The sequence below is a fragment of the Meleagris gallopavo genome, chromosome 5 (assembly GCF_905368555.1).
Source record: "Meleagris gallopavo chromosome 5, MGAL_WU_HG_1.1, whole genome shotgun sequence".
Taxonomy (NCBI): domain Eukaryota; kingdom Metazoa; phylum Chordata; class Aves; order Galliformes; family Phasianidae; genus Meleagris; species Meleagris gallopavo.
Genome location: NC_139408.1, coordinates 8,584,304 through 8,610,825, shown reverse-complemented (window position 1 = coordinate 8,610,825; position 26,522 = coordinate 8,584,304). Strand labels below are relative to the sequence as shown.

The window sequence follows — 26,522 nt, the reverse complement described above, 5'->3', positions numbered from 1 at the left end:
TCAATAGTAATGAAAGAAAAGTGGGTATCTTAGCCTGGATTTGTTCCTTAAGATAGCATGGCTCTATTGTACCATTGGAGGTGGTGACACTAGAGCAGGTTTATTTTCATCAAATTGAGTAGGGGAGTGCTTACGAAGACATGGATGTGCTAGTGGAACTGATATGAACAGATGATGGCAGCCTTGGGTCAGGGTCATCTTCAGGCCAGATGCAATTAAAACCACTGCAGTCAAATACTGTGTCATCCAAATTATTTTCATTTCACTGCCAGTATCTAGTTGGACTGCAGCTATGTCTAAAACCTGAGGTCCTAGAAAGTGTTCGAATAATTTTTTGAAGAAATTTTAACTTGAAAATTGCAAGCAGCAAAGAATATTAGACAATTGCAGAATACACCTGCAAAACAAAACCACTATGTATTTTAAAATTGAATTGGCTCTTGTATTTTAATTCAGATCATCAACTCCAGTTGCTGTTCCTTCAAGATAAAGTCAGTAGCTTTACTAGGTTATTAAGGTGTCGTGGCTTCACAGCTATTTGTAACCTAAGTTAATTAGACCTTAGTAGATAACTCTCTGGGCTGCTTTTTTGACTACAGACAATCGTGTATTGTTTCATTCAGGTTGAGTGAAGTTCATCAAAACAAAAAGAACGTTTAAAAAATCCATACGATTCCTTTCCCAACATGCCCAAACATATAATGTAAAGTACCTACCATTACTATTGTAAAATCAGGGTCTTATGTTTTACTGACGTGACTACCACACTTACCTGTACCCAAATTTACTCTAAAATTATATACTTAATGTTTTTAATGTCTCTAAAATCAGACATTTACCAAATAATAGACAGATAGATAGACAGAAATACAGAAAACTAGTTTGTTCACTCCAGCAAAATTTTGCAACTTCACTGGTCTGTGAAACAGAGAAAACACATGTTTAACTCAATAGGTCTTTTTAAGACCACTTTTTTTTTAAAGGAAAATAAGGTGTATGTATGTTAATACAAACATCTTTATAAAAGCTTTGAACCCATGAGAATGCTGTTACAGAGCAGAATGGAATGTCCTGGTGCCAATTCCTTGCTCCACCAGTAGTAATAAAGGATAAGGAAAAGAAAACAAAGTCAAAATTCTTAAAAGAAATTTAGTATAAAATTTCAAGTTTTTTGCTTAAGAAATTTAGACATAACAAAGAAATCTTACCAGCATTTTCGTGTGCGATAAAGCTGTTCGTGGGGGAGGGAAGGCATAATCTGCTGTTTCCAAATCAGGATGCAAAACCTAGAGAATTTTTAAAACAATTTTTTCCCCCTCAATTTGCTGAGGCAAGGACAAATTACTTTTTCTTCTTTCTCAAAGTAATATTTACAGTGGTTTACTTCAAATAATAGACTGAGGTAACTTATAGAACTTATAGTTTGAACTCATTTCAAATTCATTATGATTGAAAAATCCTACCTTCCTCTTGAAAAGAGAAAAATCTTATTTTGGTATTAAATTAAATTACTGACAATGTTTACTCTAACTTCAGATAATACATTAATCTAAAACGAGGAGTGTTGGCATGATTTATAGTTTGAAATCACGTATTTCACTGTGTATGAAAGCAATTTAATACTAAAATACTTTTTTCATGCTTTTAAAAGTGATAAGAAAGTGGAAATTGAGTTTTGTATCAAAACATACTAGAGAAAGTGCCATTTGAGTCTGATGTAGCAGTGGTTCTGGGAGCTGAGAAAGATGAATACATTCAGGAATTTTAATAGTGCCTCCATCCAGATCTGCAATGATTACATCTAACTGTAAGGGACAAACAAAAACATTATTGATAGTACTGTGAGCATGATATTATAAAGTTTAAATAGCCAACAGTTCAGATTTCATAATCTACACACAAATTAATAAAAGCAAATTAAAATAGTACTAACTTTAATGTACAGAATGTTTTTGATAAAGGAAATACTCCAAATACTTGATATTACTGAACCTAGTTGTGGAAAATGAATATAAATCCTAGTGTTTGTGGATGATCAAGGTCCGCGTTGAGTGATTTGAGATATTTGATAATCTATTTTCAAAAGGAAATGAAAATGATGACAACTTTAATGTACAAGTATATGTTTCTAGGCACTTCTGTAACTATGGATCAGATTCTCAAATGCATATTTAAAAATTAAGCATAAAATAACTGGGAATATATCTGATAACACTAAAAGAGGTGTTCAAATTCATGACATGACAAACTTGGAAATGGATCCTTTCCTTTCCATTCTGCACTCCATGCAATCATTTCCCTTTTTTACTTTACAATCTTAACATATTTACAGAAGATTTGATGCTTAATGCTTTTTCTCTTCCTGATTGTCTTGTCTTTTACAGTGATACTTTCAAAAGATATAGATGGTTCCTAAGAACCTCTCTGAAGCACGGAAAATCTCTGCATTGTAGATGACACTATGACCATTCTCAGTAGTCATACTTACAAGCTCATGAATGTCATTACGAAAGACAGAATGTACACCAATTATGAAAGGCGTTGGTGAACTGAGAACTTCCAATAGCTGCGCAGGAAGAATTGGAATATACGGATAACTGTGAAAAGAATGAATACATTAAAATAAAATCTCCTATTTCTTTACATAACACTTTTTTTTTTTTTTCAAGCTTCATGTATAAGTTAAATCTACTATAAGCACTTTTTTTGTGAAAAACTTCATGAAGAAGTATCTGTCATGTAAACTCCAGAAATGATTATATAACAGTGTCCACAATTTATTGTAAACAAGCCAATCTTGCAAAATAAAAGCAAATTATATTTGTAATATTTATGTTATACAGATACTACATTCATTCAAAACTTTTAGGTGATCAGAAACAACAAAGTTATGGATAATACTTTCATTGTAAAAACATGATTAGATATTGGACAGAAAGCTACAGTTCAGACTTCTGTAAAATATTATTAATGAAGAACGTCAAAATGAAATCATTTAGTTTGATACTGAAGTTACTGCTAAACATACAGATCTACTCCAGCTACTGCTTTCTTACTTGAGATCAACAATTTAAGTCTTTTCATTAGAGCAAGAAAAAAAACTGGATCTAGATTAATCAATGCATTTCAACTCTTAGCAGATAATTATGATTAAAAATTTGCATTAATTACTATTTTATCACATAAACATTCCAACATGTTCATTTTTTCTCCTTTTTATTCTAGATTAATATTATGTCTACCTCCGAAATATTTTAAACACATAAGAATATGCTAATAAAATACAAGCATTCTTTGAAAAAGATGAGTCAGAATTACATGTCTTCTTGCTTAAAAGCCAAATAACTTGACATTAAGTTTTCCACTTCATGTTGGACCCAAATGGGATTATTTATATTTAAATTTGATTTAAATTCATTTTCTGGAGAATATTTGTCAATGACTTAAAACTGTTACTAGCTAATACAGATGTTTTCTTAGAATCAAGGAATCTTTCAGGTTGTAAAGAGCCCCAGGAGATCACTTAAGGCAACCTGCTCAAAGCAGGACCAAGACCAAATTCAGATCAAGTTGTACTGGGCTTTGTCCAGTTGGGTCCTCAAAACCCACAGGGATGGAGTTTCCAGTCTTCACTCTGTTCCAGTACTTAATTATTCTTATAATAAAACATGTTTTCCTTGCATCCAGTCAGAAACCCAGTGCACCACTGTTTCATTTTTTTTACCACTGTCTCTAATTCTTTTGGCATGCACTGTTTCTTACTTACTGGCACACAGCTATTACATCTTGCCCAAATGTTTTCTTCTTCATGCGTTTACTTATGGATCACTAGCATCAAGTTTTACCATCTAACTGATGCTGTGAGTTGGGTCCTATTGTATTTGCAGGCAGGATGTTTCTCCCTGCATCATTTCACTGTCATAATGCAAGAGATTTTCAAATGCTGCATACAAGACTCGTAGAAAACTTGTTTATCTGATCATGAAAACTTTATTTGAAATTTATTCAATCAAACACAGCACAGTTTTTGCTAATGACAATGCAATGTGAGTTACAAGTTATTCAATGAGTCAAAGATTTCAGAGATCTACAGCTCAACTCACCTATATTTGAGAGGAAACATCAAAGACTCCAGAGCCCTGCAGGCATCACTGAGCCTCTGAAAACTTGCTGAGTGAAAGAGAACTTTATTTTCTGTAAGCACGGCACAGAACAAGCTGAGTACATTTTGGATTCCTTTAAAAACATTAAAACAAACAAACAAACAAAAAAAAACCTGTAACAATTTTCCAAAAGAAGATGCAAAATCACATTAAAATGCACCATTTTCTAGGGGAATTTTCAAAGAACATATGTAGATCCATAAATTGCCAATCCGCATTTTTTCAACCCCTTCTGTAGCACAACTTTCAATCTACTTCTCAGATTGCTAAAACACCATCAAAATACATTTCTACATTTCTAATATATTCTATAACATCTCCTTTCTCAACATCACTTTCAAAAAAATTTCTCTTCTCAGCACAAATCCCAGTAACACTTAATAATGACTTCAAACAGTACCATATGCACCTTCAGCACAACCTTCTATGTATCTAGAATTCAATTCTGGTCACTTATCCAAGCTTAATACTGCTGAGCTAAAAAAGAAAATGACAAACACTTCCTAGTAAACACATTCATACTTCATCCATAGAAAGCATTCTAGGAGTCACGAGGTTAAAAAAGTGCAGTAAGAGCATGCAGTGTCATTAGAAGGTTATGTTAAAGAAGAACTGACTGCTTAAATGAACCCCACTAGATTTTGGGTAAGACACATGAATCAGATGATGGGACTTTTTTTAAGTACCATATAATTTTCCTAAGAGACAAAGCTGTGTGCTCACAGGGAATACCAAAAATATATTTCCTTTAAAACAAAGTTCCATCCTGAAAAAATAGACATGTCTGAGATACGATCAAATTTATGAAATTTCCTGAAATATGCTGGAATGCATGATGGTTCCTTGAGGATATAGCTTGGGTTATCAGTAAGACAGTCTGCACTACCTTTACAAAACTACTGCTTATCTAAAAACAGTCTTCCAAAAGAAACACAGCCATATTATATTTAACAATTCATTTGGCTTCAGTAATTTTTATTTTGTTTTGACAATTTTTTCTATAATTTCAAAATGTTGCTTCTTGTAAAGGACAAGGATTCAGAGAGAGCTTTTGAGAAAAAGATTTATTATGATGAATAAGTCAATAACATAACAGCTTGTGCTTTTGAACTCTGTTGTCCAAGAATCCTAACAGCTTCATGAAATCAATGGTAGAGACTTGAGAGGAAGCTATCGCTAATATTAATATTGCACTACTGTAAATAAAACTACTTTAGAATACATTATGTAAGTATAACTTTAAAGAAAAGCCAAGTCTCCTTACGTGAAGAATGAAAAAAAAAATCATCAGGAAATGGTTAAAAGCTAAACTGAAACAGTGCCCTTTCTTGTATGTAAGAATGCATACATTTGTACAGCAAGACAGAAACTGCTGCTAGTTCAGAAATCTCTGTGAGAAATTAAAAACTTGAACTGCTATTTGCATACAGAACTGCCCTTGGTCCCTTCCCAAAAGGTTTTAAAGATTGCTTTCAAATATACTTTTTGTTTTCAACCAGTTAAAATTATAGCAAGCAGGCTTCTTACAACATTTAATTCCATATCAAATACCTTAAGATGCTTGGGAATATATTTTTAAAACATCTGAAATTGTTTTCTTATAATCAAATGCAACAGTTCTCAAACAATCCTATATAAGGCTACATGGCTTTGACAGGAATTATCGAGGAAAACAAATTTGTTTAACACATAAATATTCACACTAGGGAAACCAGTCTGGTTTTATTGCATATAAATAGCTGCAGGTAAAGATGTAGTTCACACTTCACAAAGGTGTTTTTCATTGTAGCTTAATCAGCCCCAATATAATATGAAACTAAAATGACTATTTTTAGCTGTTACCTCCCATGTACAAACTTACATCATGCATAAGAATATGTAGAATAATAGAATCAATAAGATTGGAAACGACCTCCCTGATCATCTAGCCCAACTATCCACCCACCATCAATATTGCCTATTAAACACTTTTTGAACAGCTCCAGCAAGGGTGACTCAACCACATCCCTGGAACAGACCATTCCAATGCCTGACCACTCTTTCGGAGAAGTTTTTCTTTATATTCACCCCAAAATTCCCCTGGCACAACTTGAGGCCATTCCCTCAAGTTGTCCTATTGCTAGTTATACGGAAGAAGGGATCAACCCCCACCTCACTACAATCTTCTTTCAGGAGGTTCCCTCTGTCACTCCCCACAAGACTTGTGCTACAGACCCCTCACCAGCTTTGTTGCCCTACTTTGAACCCGCTCCAGCGCCTCAATGTCTTTCTTGTAGTGAGGGGCCCAAAACTGAATATGGTACTCAAGATGCAGCCTCACCAGAGCTGAGTACAGAAGGATGATCACCTCCCTGCTCCTGCTGGCAACACAATTTTCTGATACATTGGCATTCTTGGCCACCTGGGCAAAATGCTGGCTCATGTTCAACCTAGCATCAACCAACACCCTGATCCTTTTCCACCATGTAGCTTTCCAGCCACTCTCCCCAAGTACTGTAGCGATGCATGGGGTTGTTGTAACCAAAATGCAGGACTCAGCAATTGTGCTTGTTAAAGCTCATAATAATCAGACTCAGTCCATTGATCTAGCCTGTCCAGATAGCTCTGCAGGACTTTTCTACTCTCAGGCAGATGAGCACTTCTTTGCACACTTCCAACTTCGTATCATCTACAAACTTTCTCAGCATGCACTCAATCCTCACAGCCAGGTTATCAACAAAGATATTGAACAGGACTGGCCCCAGTATCGACCCCTGGGGAACACCACTTGTGACCAGGCTCCAGCTGAATTTAACTCCATTCACCACAACTCCCTGGGCCTGGCCCTTCAGTCAGTTCTTTATCCAGTAAAGAGTGCACCTGTCCAAGCCACGGGCTGCCAGCTTCTCCAGGAGAGCACTGCAGGAATCAGTGTGAAAGCTTTACTGAAGGCTAGGTAGACTACATCAACTGCTACTACAGCCTTTCCGTCATCTACCAGGTGGATCACCTGGTCACAGAAAGAGATAAGGTTGGTCAAGCAGAACCTGCCTTTTGCCTGATCCCCTGGCTGCCCCACACATGCCAAGTGACTACACTCAAGATGATCTATTCCATGACCTTCCCCAGTATCGAGGTAAGACTGATAGGCCTGTAGCTCCCCAGATCCTCCTTATGGCCCTTCTTGTAAATGTTCTTATTACATTCCATTTGTCCTTCAGTACTTCCTCACTTGTCACAGAGGATGAATTTAAAATGTTTGCTGTGATATGAATGCACCAGGTGTAGCCCCAGCTTTGCCAAGTTAGACAAAAGCACTGCTTTATTTACAGAGCTTGTGACAGGGACCAAATCCGAGAGCATCTAAATACATTCTTTCACCTATCGGCAGGTCCTGTAAGGAGTAGCAAGAAAAAAAACGAACAGTAAGGTCACTGGGAAAGATACAACACAGAGTTTAAAAAGGGAAAAATGAAAGCTCTAGCCAAAGCAAGGAAACCGCCCAGCCATTGGCCACCACATAGGAAAGTATAGAAGGAATTCTCTCTCCAGTTTGGCATTCCCTGACACATGTCCAAATTCCTTGGAAAAAGTGGTTAAAAGCAGCTGCAAACTGTGTCATTGCTGCTGTGCAATCTGTAGTTGGCTAACAGGCCTCAATGCTGAACAAGCTGGGCAGGACAGCATATGTGGGGCCTGGTGCATCTTGGCTGTGTAGCTGGGTGAAGGCCAAATGGGGACAAGAGACAAGAGAGCAAGGTGTCCCAGTTACCTCATGTGACAGAACCTGAAGGGCTTTCCTAGCTTCAGAAAACCTGAAATTTTCAGTGCTTTCAATCTCTATCTGCAAATTATGGACCTCTGTACACAACACACAAGAAAATTTAATAAATAAAATCTGCAGTTCAAGATGAAGATCAACATAGAATTTTCTTACTTTCAAGGTAGTAGTCTCTAAGCTGATGCAAAATTATAGCTCCACACATACTTTCAAATATATATTTTTTCAAGAGTATGAACAATATAATGACTGTGAAAGAAATTTTCATCTGACAGAATCACACAAATTACTCGCAGAAAAGTTTTTGATTACTTTCCTTTTATAAATCATTTAAATCATGAATCAAGTTATTTGACCACACTAACATGTTATTTCAAGGCCAGAACATTAATTTACTGAAAAGAAACAGTTCAGAATAACAGCCTATGTCTAGTTTCCTCATGCTGCACACTCTGGCTTGTTTGTAACCTTGAACTGCACGCTGTTCTTCAGACTCGACACTACATCCGATGCTCATTTGTCAGGGCATAAATAGACAACACGAAAAACAACAAACAAGTTGGTTTTTACAGATTATTCTTTTGCAGTCTACTGACAGACAGACATCCTGTAAAATATTATACATATGCTGGAAAAATTTGAATGGAGGCTTCCTGACCTTCACTGTTTTCAAGTATTTAAAGAATCTGTAATTTATACTAAATTATCTGACATCCTACATCAACAAATGTATCATTCTGCCTGTTTCCTGTTTTTCTAGAATTTAAGTATTTATTCTAGCATGATTAAAAAAAAAAAACAACAAAACATCAAGGTGTACTTGACAAGTTACTAAGTGTCCTCTATATTGCAAGAAAATAAAATATTATCATTAACTTCTTCAAACTTTTTAAGAGTTATGAACATGAAAGAAGCTCAACTAGCTGGATACACTGTTATGCCAGTATGCCACTCTTGAATTACTGGACACAAGAAAAAGCTTAACAGACAAAATAATCCGTAACTTAGCCAGACTAATCCAGGAAATGGGTCAACAAAGACAGAAAAGCCTTTCTGAAAGGCCACTGGAGATTGCATAGTATAAGTTCTGTGCCAGGCAGTGTCACACTCTAAAGGTAACTGGCAAACAAAATAAGAGAAAAACACAGAACTCTTTTCATTTTTATTTTTAGATGTAATAGCATAGCACTGCTAATGAATGAATTCCTTGCTTAACTAATAAATAAGAGGCAGCAAATATACTCAATAGTCATTGCCAACTCCTGCCAAATTGCATTCATTTGCCCAATCCAAAAATTATTCTGCACCTATCATCAGCTACACACAGACAAAAGTGTAAGAACACAACTGTAATGTCTTTCAGCTAAGGCTCAATGTACATCTCGGAAATTATGCAGTTCAGTAGGACTATACTCCATATTACATGATTAAATCACAGCCAAACTTACTCACGAATGGGGAGCAATATAGCTGTGCCAGCACAGAGTTTTGTAAAGGTTAATTTATCCTGCTTTCTGGCTGGGTAGCATGGAGAATATGAGTCAGACAAGTACCCCAAGAGATTAATTTATTTGGACTTTGTCAGACTGGGAAGGAGGAGAAACAGTTTCAAAAGCACAAAGCTTCCAGCTAAGACTCTCTCAGAGAATTAAACATTTAATGAAGAAAGTGTTCTTACTAATTTCTAAGCACATGGAAGCAAACAGTGGGTTGACAGACAGTACTAGAATCAAAATACATTTTTAGAAAAAAAACCTATTCATTTTGAAATGGAAGTGAAGATAATTTAGAATCTGAAACACAAACGGTTGCATCCTTTAGAAGACACAGAATGGTCAAAGACCTTTCCATAAACCAGCTTCAGGGGAAGAGGGAAGAGGGAAGGCAAATGAGAACCATGCAGAAAGATGATGCTTTAGATGCCAAAAAGGCCAAGTGATCATTCAACATTCTATCCAAGAGACTGAAAAGAAGTATAGCAAAAAAATATATATATATTATATATATAAAATTCCCTTCAGATAAACATTCCTACCTAAATTTTGCTCCCTCAAAGTCTAACAACACTAATTATATTCTGGCAACGCTGACTAAAGCAGACAGTTGATATCCAAACCCAAATAATACACAAGCACAAGGAAACAGGGATTGGACATACTACATAATCTGCTTAGGAAGATGTATGGTCATGTCTGTCATCTGCATGTTGGTACCACTTTGTTATTATCAATTTCATTAAATCCCTCTGCAGACACACTGAAAGGAGAAACAAAAAGCCCTCTGGATTCCATGAACTTTCAAACAGAAATCTGCCCATACACTGAATGCTCATGATTAAGCATAGTTTTTTTTCCAGAGACAATGATGCAGCTAAAGATAATTAACAAGAAAATATTTAGATAACAATGTCTTCATTCCTGAAAGACAAAAGGGCACAACTGTCTCATATGCATAGTTTTAAGCTATACATACCCAAAGTAAGACTGCTAAGCTCAAGATTAATGACAGTGTTGAATAGTTTTCTCAATAAAGCAGAGCAGACAATGGAAGATAAATCATACAAATGGTGGTTTCATATATTGAAAGTACTCACATGGCAATGAAGTAAAATACCAAATTTGCACGACAACATATTTTAAACTATAGAGATATAACCTGTATTACCAATGAAGGTTTCCAACTGATTGCGTGCCTGTCTCACGCAGACAGGTTTGACATATGCTTCTAAAAATAAGTTTAGTTATTTATTCCAAATTTTATTGTTGTTGCTGTTATTGTTGGTTTTGGTTTGTTTCTTATTATCAAAACCAAATTCCAGTAAAGAATAAATGCCAATAAAACATCAATCAAAATAGGTCTGCATTTAAAATTAAATCCAGAATTGTTAAGGGGAAAATATTCTTTTTTTTACCAACAGAGAAGGTGGCAAGCAATATTTCCTTAATATTAAACTCTTAGACAGCAGATTAAAACATTTATTCTTTTACTGTCCATTCCTGAACACTTGACTAAAAGTCTGCTGTGCTGAAATATGATTTATTTTATTTTCACATCTCAACTTATTTACTCATTAAGATATCTAAAGCAAGAATCCACTGGGTTTGGATATTCTTCTCATAAATACCTAGATTTCCAGTCCTAAGAAAGCTGCAGGTAGAGATAAACAGTACTCCTGCACAAACCTGACTTCAGTGTAGAGAGTTTCTTTATTACTCTCATAGGTGAGACACGATGAACTAAAACACTCTGAAAAAACATGTAGAAGGATTTTGAGTCAATTGGAACAACAGACATATATTCATGAATTGAAATGCTGCCGGAATCCCCAAAATAGAGAAGTATGCATTTACTCCACTGGGAGCAAACAGATACGCATAATTTAATTGGATTCATTTAGAACAAGAGAATATCTTTTAACAAAACAAAGCAGAGAGGGAGCAATACCATGAAGATCCTTAGAAAGAAATATCTAAGAATGAGAAGGGTATTGTCATTCTTGAACTGTACACAGGAAAAATGGTCAAGGATACACAAGAAACTGCAAACATATCTGTTTCCTGTCTAAGGACTACAAAGTCTTTCTCAAGGGACAGAACTACTGCAGAGTTACATTAATGGAACACAGAAATGCAAATACAGCAAGAACAGAAGTGGCTGATAACGATATTCTGTTAGAGCTATCTTCAGGCATTGTTGGTTGATATTCATGAAGTATAAAACCACAAACACTCAATTAAGAAAAAGAAAATTGCAGAACACTATAATAATCAAAAGTGAAAAAGGTCCCTTTAGTTCCTTAAAGTGTTTTGATTCTCTGATAAATATTTTAAAATACTTTAAAAAAAAAAAAACCATAAAACCCCCCAAAACAAATAAACAGAAAACCTCTCTGTGAAATCCTTTCTTTGTGAAATCCTGAGATTTTTCTGACCTCCTGAATAGCCAGCAAGTCTTCAGCAGTAAACAAAGGAAGAATGTTCTTCTGAATTAGTTTTAAGCATATCCATCATATGTGCTATGTAAATCTATGCTATGTAAATCTGTACACACACTAGTTTAAAGAAAGACTGTGACTAGACTGTATTCTGGAGGGTGAAGTTTCTGCTCTACACATCCTGGAAGAGATGAGGAAACTCGATAGCATGCAATTCCCATTGACATAACAGAAAGAACTGCAGTGGGACATGAGAACTGATTTATTTGAAGGAAGTCTGCAGGATTCAGGATCTAAGTTGCAAAGTCCGTGGAAGGGGAGAAACAGGAGGAAAAGCAGAATAGGCTCAACCCTCGTGAAGAGGGTATCACAGAGACCAGATGGATTTGTGTTACAGTGTGGGCCTTAAAAGTGGCTGGATATAAAGCATGTTCTCCTAAACAAACTGAAAGATTTCAGAATTGGCACAGTACATTCACCACAAAAAGTAAGAAGCAACAGAAAAACAAAAAAAATCTGCTTATTCCATTATAAATTTTCCTCAGTGAAAAAATGTATTTATAGGGCTAATGTGCCCTGAAACATACCACCAAGGAAAGACCCACATACTCAGAACACATCAACACTGTAACCTTTAGTAAGCATGCCAAACATATTCCCTTTTAGAGCACTTCTCACAGCACAGCATGAAAAGGTTTTCTTTTTAATTAAACAAAACTGCACTGGATAAAGATATATTCCTGTAATGAATTGTTTTCCCAATGGCAACTGTCAGAACTTAGTCAACCACTTTCTATAACAAAATACTAAAAACTCACCACTTTCAGTAAGACTTGTGACAACACAAATGTTCATACTACATACAAAAGGTAACTGTTGTTTTTCTGACAGAATAGTAACTAACTAATGCCTTAAATTAATCAGATATTAAAATTCTGTCTTCATTTCCATTTATCACTAAAAGCTAGTTACCTAGCGATTGAGAAAACTCATGCTGGAAATGATGAGTAAATGAACAAATAAAGGAATAAGGAAATAAGTAATGTATAAATGAACAAATAATAAAAAAAAAGACATTATCAGGTTTCATTTCTATACGATACCATAATATAACTGTTTTTGAAGAAAAAACATTGAAAAAGAAATTGAGGTCCTAACCTTGCAGGTGTAGCAGACAGAACAGAATGCAGGTCAGAAGGCATGCACAGCAATCACTGCTACCAAACAATCAGTGATACACAGTGGGTTTAAGAATTGAAATAGCTTCAGAAAAGTCTCTACAATTAGTTTACAATGCTGAGATCTACATATTCTGAATTTAGATAAACTGCATATATATGCTAAAAAAAAAAAAAAGTATTAGCAACAATTTAAGTATGATCTTACAAGAAGAAATAGATGGACTGAAATTTTACTCTTCTTCAGCCACAAATATTAACATTGAATTTTTGAAATGTAGTTTTGTAAGGTCTTACAATTTAAGTGCTATTAAATTTACTTTGGAATAATGAGAAAACTAATTTCTGCATTCCTAACAGTAGAAGTAGAAAGAAAAGCCATCTATTATGAAGACGATCTGTTTCAATTTTTTTCTGTAAGAAAAAAAAAAAACAAGTTTCCTTTGCTCTTCTGATTTTATTTCTTTATTGCTTTTTGGAGTTTCTATTTTTCTCATTTCTGAAAAGGTGGCATTAAAGCACCAGCAATATACTAGTCAACAACAGAGCTCTCTTTGCTCCACATATGCCAAACAAATGCAAGAACACGAGCTGCGTCTACAGAAGGTACAGTTTGACATTAGCTGACTGGAAGCTGATCCAATGGCTGTCATTGTTAGGGATGGTCTTGTTCCTTGTGTGAGCTTTAAGCTAGCAGGTGCAGAGAAAGCACAAGTCCAAGGTGAGCTAGTTCATCTGCAGAGAGAGATGTATTTGCTCTCATAGAAGCACTTGGCTGAGTGACTGAATTAGTCCCAGCAACAAACCATAACCTGAGGGGGCTGACAGAAAACAGATGAGACTCTGCAGTGCACAGGAGTCTCTGTACAAAATTAACTTGCAAAATATCCTTTTATTTTTTCTAAACCTATAAAAAACAAGTTCCTATTTGTTCTGCTGTTGCAGCAGTAAGCGCCCATTAGCAGTACATGCCACATAAAATTCCTTTTGTATTCTATTTGTTCTTTGACATGACAAATCTAGTAGGAAAGCTTGAACAGTAAATTCTCTTTTGCTAGTTCATAGAGCTTAATTGCAGTTCCTCATTTAAACTGCATCTACAAGCTACAGAGCCAGCAGTATCCATTTCACGAAACATGCATACATTTCATGGAAAGAAAAGAAATCCAGTGAGTTGGGCAAGAAGTTTGTAAGCAACCTGACAGAAGTTACAGAAGTTCTGGCTCATATCACTGACCTCTCATGATAAACACGAAATGCAAAGATGCACCACAACATTGATGACCTGATCTCAGTGTATGTCTCAATTGTAGATATTACTGAATTGAAATTGCTGCATTGGGTCATTTCATACAAGATCGCACAGATTAAATATCTCATTGCTTATCTGCCCCTATACTACTTCTGAACAAAATACAGTATTAAAGTTAAAGCAATTCTTGTTCTATGTTGAAGGAAGTGGGATTTTCTTAACAAGCAGAAGCCAGCTAACATGTTGGCTGTGCAGTGGCCCTTTCTTAACGTTTCCCAGCAACAGACATATATACATGCATTTACTGGGAACATTTTAGCCATTTACTCTCCAGTTCAATAAGTTTCCTGTTGGCATAAGATACTCTACATGACAAGCTGAACATTTTATCTCCCCTAGTGCAGAATTAAAAAATCTTCTTAATTAAAATTTACTGTAGTAAATTAACTTTTTGCCCATTCCAAGAAAAAACTGTCTTTTTTTTTCCATGGAAATTCTACATGACCAAGAATGAACTTGCTAGAAAGCAAGATCCTGTGACATGAATGAGCATAAGTAATGCATTAATGAAAAACTTAAGAAGGAATCAACCAAATATATAGTCAATCAAAGCTGACTAATAAAAACATCACCCACAAGCCACATTCTGTTATCATTACTTGCCAAGCTGGCTATTACACACTAGACTTTTCTTCTAGTCTGATCATTTCCCCATATTTTATCTTTCTAAAAAGAAGGGCATTACTACATGTCAGTCATCATGGATCTCTCTTCACTGCTTGAATATTCTGTTGTATATTGGATATATATGTGACATAAGTATGGTGAAAATTCTGTCATAGTTTTCCAAATGATAAGGATCAAACTGCTGGAGGAAAATCTTAAGCCATCTATTCTTATCATCAACACTGGGGCTTAGAAGAAACAATAAAATGAGTGGCAAATATTAAAGATCACTTTCTTCAAAATATTTCTTTTTTATGCCATCTTAAATTTACATACTACAAAGTATTTAACTCCTACAAACACTGTTTTATTTGATTGAAAATCCACTGATTTAATTATGGAATGCAAAAAGATGCTTGAGTTAATTATGGAATTATGTTTTCTAAATTTTCTGCTTCCATTCAGAATAAAAACAAAGCACAGTATTGTCCAAAAAGTACTGTCACTTTAGAATGAGATATTGTAAAAGTTAATTAATTGGAAGAAGATCGTATTGCAGTTTTTTTCCTTTTCAATTCAATAGATATTTTATAATAGTCATGGTAAAATTAATGATATTTTTAGTATTTTTATACAATCCTAAAAAATTGTTAAGAAAGCTATACGAATGTGCCATCTATTTACATAGAATCATGGGGGTTTGGGTTGCTGTTGTTTTTAAGTAGAAAATGTTGAAGTACTACCTAAAAAGACTTAATCATTATGAAAGTAGTAAGTTTGGGGTCAATTTCCTATTATCTTCCTGGCATAGATCTATACAAAATCTATGCTCCTTAGAAACAAATCACACCTATCTCTTTTCACTTTAAATCTAGCCAGCACATTCAGTTATTTTAATGTTGACCTCTAATCTCTTCTGAAACGTAAGAAATATTTTAAGGGTTACATTCACAGCACTGGCCATGAAATACTTTGAATACAATTTGAGTTTTTCTCAAAAAGCACTTTTGTAGTCCAGAACACAGTTCCTCTGCTTGACTTCGACTTACATGTTTAAAATGGTAAAGAATCAGTAACATCGAGTTAACAGCATCTACAGAGGAAGAAAAAGGCAGTTTATGCTAGTCAGATTCTAGGGTCACTAAGAAGGGGGTATGAAACCAACACCCACAAGAATAAGACTGCACAAATGGATTGTACTTTTGGGAAATGAAAGTATCTGCATCTTTCTGTGTCTTCTTGTCTAATAGAAATGCAAGAGGAGAAGAGTGCTGAGAACCAATTATTTTTGAAAATCCCTATCCTAGTATCTAAGCTTTCATTTATCATAAAAGAAATGACAGAAGGCACTTGTGGTCTTTCCACTTCACATTACAGTACACTCTTCCCAGACATTAGAATCATAGAATCACCAATGCTAACATTGCTCTTTCGGTATATACTAGTCTACTAGTTTGCACCTAAAATTGTCAATGATTGTTGGCAGACTACAAAATCTTTCTTTTTTTCAGGAAAGCAAAGTGCTTGAAATTCTCTGCTGTGTAGTGGTGCCGACGTCTGACTCAGCACCAATTCTTTTTCTCAGAATTGAAATGAAATGTTCTAGATAATCTCCATCAGATCATTTCTCTGTTACTCCATAGGTCAACAGTTGCTGTACTGTGTTGTTTATCCTTTAGATATATAAACAATTATGAACAATTATGCTCACATCATGATTTTTGAGGTAGTGCTATGAGAGGCAAAATACGTCGGAAAGTTTATTAACAAATGAAGCCAGCTTTATTGCAGCACGCTGACAATCTGACCAGCATGCATATTCTAAGATAAAGAAAAATCTCTTCCTTAGGATGAAACTGTACCAGGCAAGTAAGTCCCAAAGGGGTCCACAACTATATATCTTATCAAACTTGCAAGGTTTGATTGTTAACAGCACAGGGACCAAAAGCTATCATTAAGAATCAGTATCAAAACATTGCCTTCCTTGTCTCTTTCAGTATGTTTACAGTGGAAACTGAAGACCACTAGCTGCGAGGAACCAGAAATGGTACTAAGCTCCAGGTAAGGCAGGTGACAAGCAACAAATCCATATAGCTAGACAAGCCCACAGGTCTGAGGTCTATTGAAAGAAGCAAAGGAGATGTGAAGATAGAAATGCAGCCCAGATAAGAGAACGAGCAATAAGCAAATGAAGGAAAAACCTTGTCTTCAGAGTTTGGAAAGTAGGGTAAAACATTAATTTTTAAGGAACATCTTGTTTCTTAATTGTTCTGATCAGCTTAGCAGTGAGATTCATACTGCCAGTTGTTGAAACAGGCAAAAATTAAAAGCGCTAATTAAATTTGAGCTTTTTGCTTTGATGTATACTGCTGAGGTCCCTGCGGTTTTCTGCCTTAGGTTCATTAGAAAATGATGTCCATTGAGGGGATGTAGGTATGTCTCAAATACGAATGACCAAAGAAAGCCATGCTCAATAATAACACCAGAATGGAGCAGGCAAGCAGTACTTGAAATTGGAGAAAGAAAGAGTTTGAAGCAGAGACACGGGAACATATTGTAAATATGGTGAGAGGGACTAAAAGATAACAATAATAAAAATCTCCTTCAATCTCCAAAAGCACTACCCTGCTTTAACGCTTTTACAGATATCTAACATCTTACTAATAGGCAATGAGAAATAGAAGAGTATTTAAAACACTTCTACTTATTGTGGACCATTCATAAACACAACTTCATGATTACTGTTATTCTTTGTTGATTAAATTTTTTTTTTAGGTGTAGTGATCCAGCTACATGCCTGGCTCTTGCCATGTTATTCTCATACATTACGCTTTTTGAAATAAATAGAACGTAAGACTGATGTTCATTATTACAGCTTAAAGCCATTGGGGATGTTTTTCCCAACTGTAGTTTACGGCCCAAGTAAAAGCAAAGTCTTTTTCCAGATATGCTGTAAACTTGGTAATATAGGGAGGGTCATCTTCTGACATATTATCCTGCCAAGAAGAAAAAGCATGATGAGACTACTGTTGCACAATATTTCTCAAAATAAATGTTGAAATTACTTTCGTATCTATTCATAGTGGTAAATTTTGTCTTGTCGCCCATCTTTCTCAAAGAAAGAGCTATTTTTAAAAAGGTGATTTATCTAGTTCACAAATATTTTTCTAACTACTCTTCAATTTTCTATTAGTAATTCAAATAGGATTAAATGACTTGTACCAGAAGAGAAACAACTGAACGTATTGTTACTCAACAAACAGTCTAGTCAACCTTTGTGTTCTGAACACAGGCATATGATGGGATCATAGCTATCATCAAATTAAACTAGCCAAAAACATGCTGGAAGTGGAATGGAAGTCAAATGATTTTGCTAGGTTGGTAGAGATAAGAACCAGAGAAACAGAACAAGCATTACTATCATCACAAAAAGCACAAAAGGCTTCTAATTGGCAATGGTATCTAAAGAAAAGTATTAAACTCTATCTTAGAGAAAAAAAAAAAGAAAAAAATAAAACTTTTTCAAAGGAATAGGCTAATAGATTCTTTCAGGACTCTTGCCATTAATGCTACGCATAAGGTTATATAAGAAGTAAGAATAAATTAAGAACGTTTTATATTCCACAACCATTACAGACAGCTATATGCAGCTGCATTAACAACAGTTTTTCAGTACATCCAAACAGAAATTTCACGCTAACAAACCTTGCCTTTAGAAGAACGTAACAACTCTATCAAAGATATATACCACCTACATGTGAAAGAAGCCACGTGCTATTCTGTAAAGTGATATACACTACACAATGCTAACATTTTTTAATTTGTAAGATACAAGGTGATTCTACCATTGTGCTATATCCTCAGATACTGAGACCCAAAAAACTTTGAAAGAGACATCAGCTGGGAATTGACATTCCCACGCTGCAGAATTTTAAAAGATTCCTGTTCTCCATCACACCAAGGAGACAGGAAGAAATGCCACACAAGAACATCAGTTACAAAAATTCCAGGGCTTTGAGGAAATGAGAAAACGATGTTACAATAAAAAAGACAGGGAACATGGAATCATTCTTTTTTTTTTTTCCTCCCCTTAGGAACTTGTATCATCTTTTCAGAGAAATGGGATGCAAGCTTGCAGTTTCTATGCCAAGTTTTATAATCACAAACTTCCCTCTATCTATCTCACATACTTTCTTCCCTCTCTCTCTCTTTGGGCCAACATGAAGAGTCACTAATCAGAACTGTGAGTAATAAGGAACTTCTCCCGCATTTTCTCCCTTTCCCTCTCCTGCTGATTTTCATATTCTTCCGTGCAGCGTAGCTGGAATGGGTACACGGTGTCTTTGTGCTTATTGACTTGTACTCCTTACATGCTATTAAAACACAAGAAAGATCAGAACTCCAAAAATTAGTGCAACTTAGAGGAAGAAAAAAAGCAGTAGTATAGAAACCAGAATGTTGACAGCAAAAAACTAAATGATAATGGTAACAGAAGAGATGGTAGACAAAGAGTTAGTCAGAGGTGTACAACAGCAGAGCATAAATGATATAATAAGGAATTAAACAATTCCAAAAAATAAGACTTAAAACAAAGTGTTAGCGATGGCTAGCGTATTACACTAAGCATCTTAGTTACATTTTAAACTCTCTAATACTCTTCTATAGCAACTCTTCAGGGAGTTATATGACATCAGTGAGCCTATATTTACCCATTAATAAAATGTGGTTAATAATATCACCTTAAATCCCATGTATCTGAAAGCAATATTAAATTCTCATACAAAAGTATTATTATTTCCCCAAAATGAGTAGGATTTTAAAGGCTCTATCTGCACACTCGACCTTACTAAGAATCTGAGAGGAAGAGATGGTTTCCCCTTCCATACTCACATTCCCACTCTCTCTTTACATAGTTTCTCTCTATGAATCTGACGCATCAAATGGTTTGTCTTCATTATCTCAGCTTGTGATCTTGTGACATAAAATAATACAACCCCAATTTGCCATACAAAGGCCATGTGTCACACAGTAACTAATCTGTCCAAGCACTAGCTAAAAACCTTGCTTCCTTTGACATTTTCAGAACTGAGAATTTGCAGTAACCTTTGCTACAATTGCCCTAGAATATATTGCCTCATTTTAGGTACCTCATAGCATACTAATAGAACAAGCATACCATACCATGCTGTGACTCATGTCATAATTCACATCTTCACCAAACAGAAAGTTGTTGTTGGGCCTTTCCATGAGTGAACCATTGCCTGTGATGTGCTCAGTGTAATTCTAATGAATCTTGGTATAATAAGCAAAGTAAAACCTCTGGAACTGTGGTCAGGATAAGCAGCATCTGTAACATTAGTTGCATCTATCCACAAAAATATTAATATTTCTCTTGGAATAATACTTTGAAATAATATTGTAAGAATACTGAAAGAATACAATTAAGTATTTATATTGTATTTATGAGATCTAGTATCAATTCCTGTGATACAGACTTTGACAGTTACACCACATGGAATCTTCTGTTGTCTAGAGGATTTTCCACTGCCAAATCACTAGGTCTTACAACTAGCTGGAGTAGGAAACATAACTTACTACTGTTTTGACTAGAATAATTTCACTATGGATGCTCAGCAACAGATGTTACAGCACAGACTAAAATCTCTTCACCGTTTCAGAAGCATTCAAGAACTTCAGTTTAAACAATAAATGCTTCTGTTTCTCTTCTCATGTGCCTGAGTACAGCTACTTTTTTAAAATCCAACCACTCAAGATTATTTTCTATGACTTGGGAAAACGTATTCCACATTGTCAGTGTCTGGTATCTTTTCTAGCAACTTTTTCATTTATTAGTTTGTTTTTAACCTACTGGGTTTTATTCAGTTTGAACAGTACCCAAGGGGTAGAGAATCTTTTTACATGAACGTTGCCATAAGTGAGAAGGCCAAGATCACCTCTGTTTACAATATATTTGCAGATAGTGGATAACATGGGAGCTAATGTACCATAGGCAAGATATACAAAAAGTTTACATGAATGGCTGATTAAGGGATAAAAGCACTATTAGTCATTCTTTCATTTAAAACAAATTAATATTGACCATGTTGCTTTCTTGGCACAGGATATGAACTGAATATGAACAGAAAATAATTTACTCTGTGAATTCTTATTATTTTCCCCACCTCCCCCAGAGCAGAGCAGATCTAGACGTACCCAGCTGCTGAAAGAGAAGAGCCACACTGGTGCCTGTAACAGGAAGGCTATCATGTAGAGGAGTCTGTATCAGTTGTCGGTCTCCAGCTCCCAAAGAAAACAATTTCTGTAGAAACAAATATATATATATTTTTAGTATAAATTTAATTTATATAGAATAAACATACTGTTGTCATACAGATAAAGTGGTTCATCCTGTAAAAATTGTTTCTTTTGTATACAGAATTTTAAAATCAGTAAGAATAACTGAACTAACATAGATCCAAAATATAACTTAAGGTCAGTATATGACTTCTTCAATGCTTAGTGTGATAATGTCTTCCTTGTGAGTCATGCCTTTGAAGGCATTCAATATTACATTTTTAATAGTACAATAAAAAACCCTCCGGAAAAAAAAAAAAATTACAACACATTCAATTCAGAAAAACTACATTATTTTGTAATTGAAGTGTTTTTGATATGTGCTGTCTGCATACCCACACTCATGTTCCATCACAAGACTAAACTTTTTTCCCAAGTGACATCTGCATATTGAACAGCACTCTCCTGCTAGTCCTATGTTCCCACTCAGAATATTTCAGAAGAATTAGAACTTCAGTTACCTTTCCAGCACAAGAACATGTCCCCAACAAGGGAGACCAGAAATGAGAGTGAAAGGAACACACTTGTGTATCACAGTTCAAAAAGTATTATAACTGCAAATTAATCCTGCTTTGAAGATCACTGAAAGTTTGAAGGTAGCAAATGCTAGTTGCTGCACAGCAGATGTCTGAAAGCAAAACATTCCACAGTAAAACCAAGTAAGTCCCTGAGCTGTGGCAGAGATCCTCTTGCCCAGAACTTAAGCAGCAGACCTGGATGCAGGCTAGTAACTAGCTTTGCAGTTGATCATTTCAGCATTGGGCACACAAACAACCTGGGAGGCCCTTCGAAGACTTCTGGAGATAAGCATCAAAAGAGTGTTTCCATTCTAAGACACACAATTTAGATTTAGCCCTGGAAGCACAAGTTTAAGAAAGAAAACAAAAAAACTGATTTTCTGGTTAAAATAGAATTTTTACATCAATGAATTTAAGTTGCAAGTGAAAGATTATTTCATTTTAAGAAAGAAAGCAGAAGGTGAAACATAAATTTTCCCAGACTTCTAGCAGAAGATATTGCCAGTGACAAAAATCATACTTACAGACAGAGAGAAAAAAAGAAAAAAAGAAAAGGGGGGCAGAAAGAAGTTCAAGGGGACCACCAAAACCTCTAACATGAGTGGTTCAAATACCACTAAAAAGAGGGTTTTCTGACAAAAAAAAGAGATATTATCTAACTACTTCCTTTCAAAACTGAAAGTTTAGGGAGCAATCATGTAGATCTGATGAGACTAAAAGAAGATTTTGCTACATTTACCTTAAAGAAAAATTCCAAAGTAGCCAGGAAAAACAGAAAAGAATTAGAGACTTGTACAATTTCAAGAAGGTTGAAAATCCATAGATTGGATACAAAGCATGAGAAAATGCATATGAAATCTACTTTTAAAATATTTCCATTTGCATTCTTAGTTTCCAGATGTGTTTCATGATAAGGCCAACAATTTCCCTATAATGTCACAGCATAAAGATCAAGCAAATAAGACCCAACTGGCTGTCAGAAACCTATTAATATATAGGAATAATTTATTTTAAGTAAGTCAACAAACAAATCTGACTTTTTGCTCATAGAAAGCCAAAGTAAAAAGGAAAAGGAAGTGTATTTACAAACTTTTTTGTCATTTTTAAATGCGTGGGCTACCTGGGATATTCAATCCAGAAAAAAAAGAAAAAAGAAAAAAAAAACACAAAACATGTTAAGGTTGTAGGATTTTTTAGTTTTGTGTTGTTTTTTGAAACAGAAACTTAAAACAGTTACCAAAGGAAAGATCAATGGTATACTCAATTGCATCAAGAAAAAGACACAGGTAAATGAACTAAAAGAAAGGATATGTAAAACGAAACAAAAGAAAAAACAACAACAAAAAAAGAACAAACAACAACAAAAAACCTTCTTAATACATATATAGCAACAGAAATTTTCCTTAACATGAGTTATTATTAAAAACTAAACTTATAAAAACTGCTTGATTTGTTACTGTGCCTTGTAAAAAGCCAACTCAGTGACAAAATTAACCCTTTGACCTTACACTGGAATGGAATTTTTGTTCTCTTTAGAAGACAGGCCACAGGGAAAGCACTCGCAGGCCACAGGGAAAGCACTCAGCTGAACTATGATCTTTTTTTCAAGAAAAATATTTAAAGAATTTTTTTTTGTTTTCTTCATAAATTCAATTAACTGGAAAAATACCTTTTTTTTTTCATTTACCTGAGACCCTCCAGAAGCAGGGACAAGGCATGAGCAGAGATTTGCAATGAGAGCCTCCAGGGACACATTCAGGCTGTCCACATACACAGTATAGATCAGTCCAAGGCAAGCCTACAAAAACACAGGAAATATAAATACAGGGAACACAGATTTGAAATTACTTAAAGATATGCATATAATTTTTAAAACATAAATGTGTCTAACAGGGATTAATGTAATGAAGTATGTTCCAATCAAACACACTACAGAAGTAAATACTCGTTAAAAAAGATGAACTTGGACATAAAAGCAGCATACATGCTGGCAGGTGCAAATATAATCTTTCATAACAAGAAATTCAATGTTCAGTATTTGAGCTTTGTTCAATTATACAAACAGCGTTTCACTAATAATTACTTTTTAAATGACCATACTTGTAAAATTATTATAACTTCATCTGCAATCTGAACTATCTGGACCTAAATTTGACCGGTTCACAGAGTAAAACACAGACGAACCAATGAGCTCCTCAGATTCATTGTAAAAGTAGTATCAAGACTCGACAGGCCTTCATATTATTTAACTTTATTATTTCAATATAAACATATTTTAAATGAGCTAATATAAATATATTAACATCTCAGCATTTCTGTACTTGTTTTGCATGGATTTGGTTTTGATTGAGAAACTGGAGATGCATCTTTATCATTTTAAATTCAACATAAAATGATTTAGCATTATGTTCCAAAAAGCCTTTGAATAAAATAACTCCATTCCACAACATCCTTCTGGTGCCTTTTAACTGCTATAATTTTGATAATTCAGTAAATATCTTTGGAATTCTCTTCTTAGACACGCTTCCAACAGTAACTTCTCATATAACACATAGTTAAGCTATGAAATCCCTTGCCATGAGATGTTATAAAATCAAGAGTCAAGAAACTGGACAAATTATATTAAAAAAATCATACAATTGACACCTCTGGTTCAGGATGTCATTAAAGTATAATTCACATTGGTCTGGGAAAGTATTCAGTGGAATTATTTCTACAGCCTGCCCTCTTTCTACACACTTTGATCTGCATTCACTAAAGGCCACAAGGAGAGACGACGCACTCGGTTATATGGAATTTTTGTCTGAGTTGATACCGTCATTCTTCATCTCTACTGACAGCTTACCACTGAGTTATTTTCCAACTTGATCTGTTAGCTGAATTATATTTGTTTCTGTTAATATATATTAGCTCAATAAAAATTTGAGCTTTTAATTTATCTCTGATCAGCCATATCTCAACAGCTGAAAGTAATCCAAGATCCTAAGTCTCTGTCAGGCATTTTAATTTGATCTGGAAGAGGCTCTGACATTTTTACCTTACATATGGAAGAAAATAAGATTTCACTATTAATTTATCATTAAATATTTAATCAATTATTGTTAAATATTGCATTATTTTTACCTGAGCAAGTCAGGTTTTGTCCTAATAATTCCCTTCATTATATAGAGATTTTTCTGAGGTCAGTTTATTATTTCATCTTCTACAAAGACATAGAATTACTCGGAGAGTAAAAAAAGTACTGTTCTAATCTAGAGGGGCTATTTACTGTCTCAGAAATTGAATTTTTATCTAGCTCACTCTAAATCGATTTTTGCTGTTAAATTTCCAAGTCAATCCTGAGTCATTTCATATCAAAATTTATGTCATTGCTGTTCATTAAAAACAGATTTGTCTGCTGACAGACATTATAAATGGCAATGCTAAGTTCTTTACCCTGAAAATTTCTGGATAATCTAGTCTGGACACAAGCACCAGACTCTTAGGAGCAAAGACTTCAGCAGGCGCAATTAAACCAGACTCCTCTTCTCCTTCAGTTTCTTTCGTTCCCTTGAAAAAAGAAACAACTCAATTAATAAGCAATCGCTAACTGAATTGTTAGCATTCTTACAAGAAGTTAACTGCTGTCAAGACTTCAAAAGCACCGTTAATTGGAAACGAAATGCATACATTGTTTGAAACTAGCAGTGACATCAACAAACATCAACACATTCCAACAGTTGCTTGAAACTCCATAAAGAAGCTTCTAGGGAGTTCAACTTGTAAAGACTCAACCATAAAGCCATGCACTAGTGTATCTAAAATAAAGTTCTCTAAGATAAAGAGTTATCAGTAATGTTACAGCTAAAATTATCTATACAGTCATCTCCAGCCTGACACAGAAAATCTGTAAAATTCCTTTATAAAAAAGTAATTCAAATTTCCCAAGACAGTTCACAAACTTAGGAACATCTATGTTTCCGGTTAAAAAAAAAAACGAAAGGTACCAAATAGATAAACTTTTAGTCGTGCACGATATTGTGCAACTTTCTAACCTCTTTGCCAGCACTTACTTCTCGGTCTCAAATATTTTGTTATCACTCCTGGCCAGAACTAAAGATGTCACTAATTATTTTCATTTCTAAAATTCCCCACATTCTTTGACAAATTTGTTAACTGACTAAGTTTTCAAATGGCAAAGCACACTCCTTCCAATTTCTGCATGTAATTCTCTCCACTCCCACACCACCCACCACATTTCTAAACATGTTACTTGTTCTTATGACTGAGCATTCTTTTAAGCAAAAATCACTGTATCATTTTAATTGGGAATACGAGAAAAATAACCTTCCTTTCCATCTCACAATGTGAAATATCCGCCTTCTATTTCTGTCATGTTCCTGGTCATCATTTCAGCTTATTTTCAGAGGAAATAACAATAAAATAGAAATTTTTAAATGTAACAATTTTCTACTGTAAAGTAGAAACCCGATAGTATTATATGAAATACCAGGAATGCTGCAAGATTAAACTTAATTTAGAATCTGCATTTCCAAATAGAAGCAGTAAAAACAATGACATTAGAAGTACTTAGAATGGGTTTGCAAATGATTTAATTATGAAAAACATTCAGCTACAATAAATTTCCAGTGGGATTCTATGCAGGTTGCTCTGAAAGTGATGCTTCCTATTTATTTCCATGGAAATGACAACGAATA

The 26,522-nt window shown here is 34.8% G+C and overlaps 1 protein-coding gene across 5 annotated transcripts in view; it reads right to left on the bottom strand.

Moving 5' to 3' along the window:
• SBF2 (SET binding factor 2) overlaps nucleotides 1-26,522 on the bottom strand; it is a 240,596-nt gene that overhangs the window by 101,410 nt on the left and 112,664 nt on the right. For all 5 annotated transcript variants that reach the window (XM_085224144.1, XM_085224147.1, XM_085224148.1 and 2 more), the window contains 7 exons: nucleotides 25,261-25,374; nucleotides 23,513-23,623; nucleotides 21,167-21,272; nucleotides 4,104-4,236; nucleotides 2,489-2,597; nucleotides 1,692-1,805; nucleotides 1,209-1,286 (listed from right to left, as the gene is read on the bottom strand). In XM_085224144.1, the coding sequence (XP_085080270.1) occupies nucleotides 1,209-1,286; nucleotides 1,692-1,805; nucleotides 2,489-2,597; nucleotides 4,104-4,236; nucleotides 21,167-21,272; nucleotides 23,513-23,623; nucleotides 25,261-25,374 (765 nt within the window). The remainder of the gene's footprint in view (nucleotides 1-1,208; nucleotides 1,287-1,691; nucleotides 1,806-2,488; nucleotides 2,598-4,103; nucleotides 4,237-21,166; nucleotides 21,273-23,512; nucleotides 23,624-25,260; nucleotides 25,375-26,522) is intronic.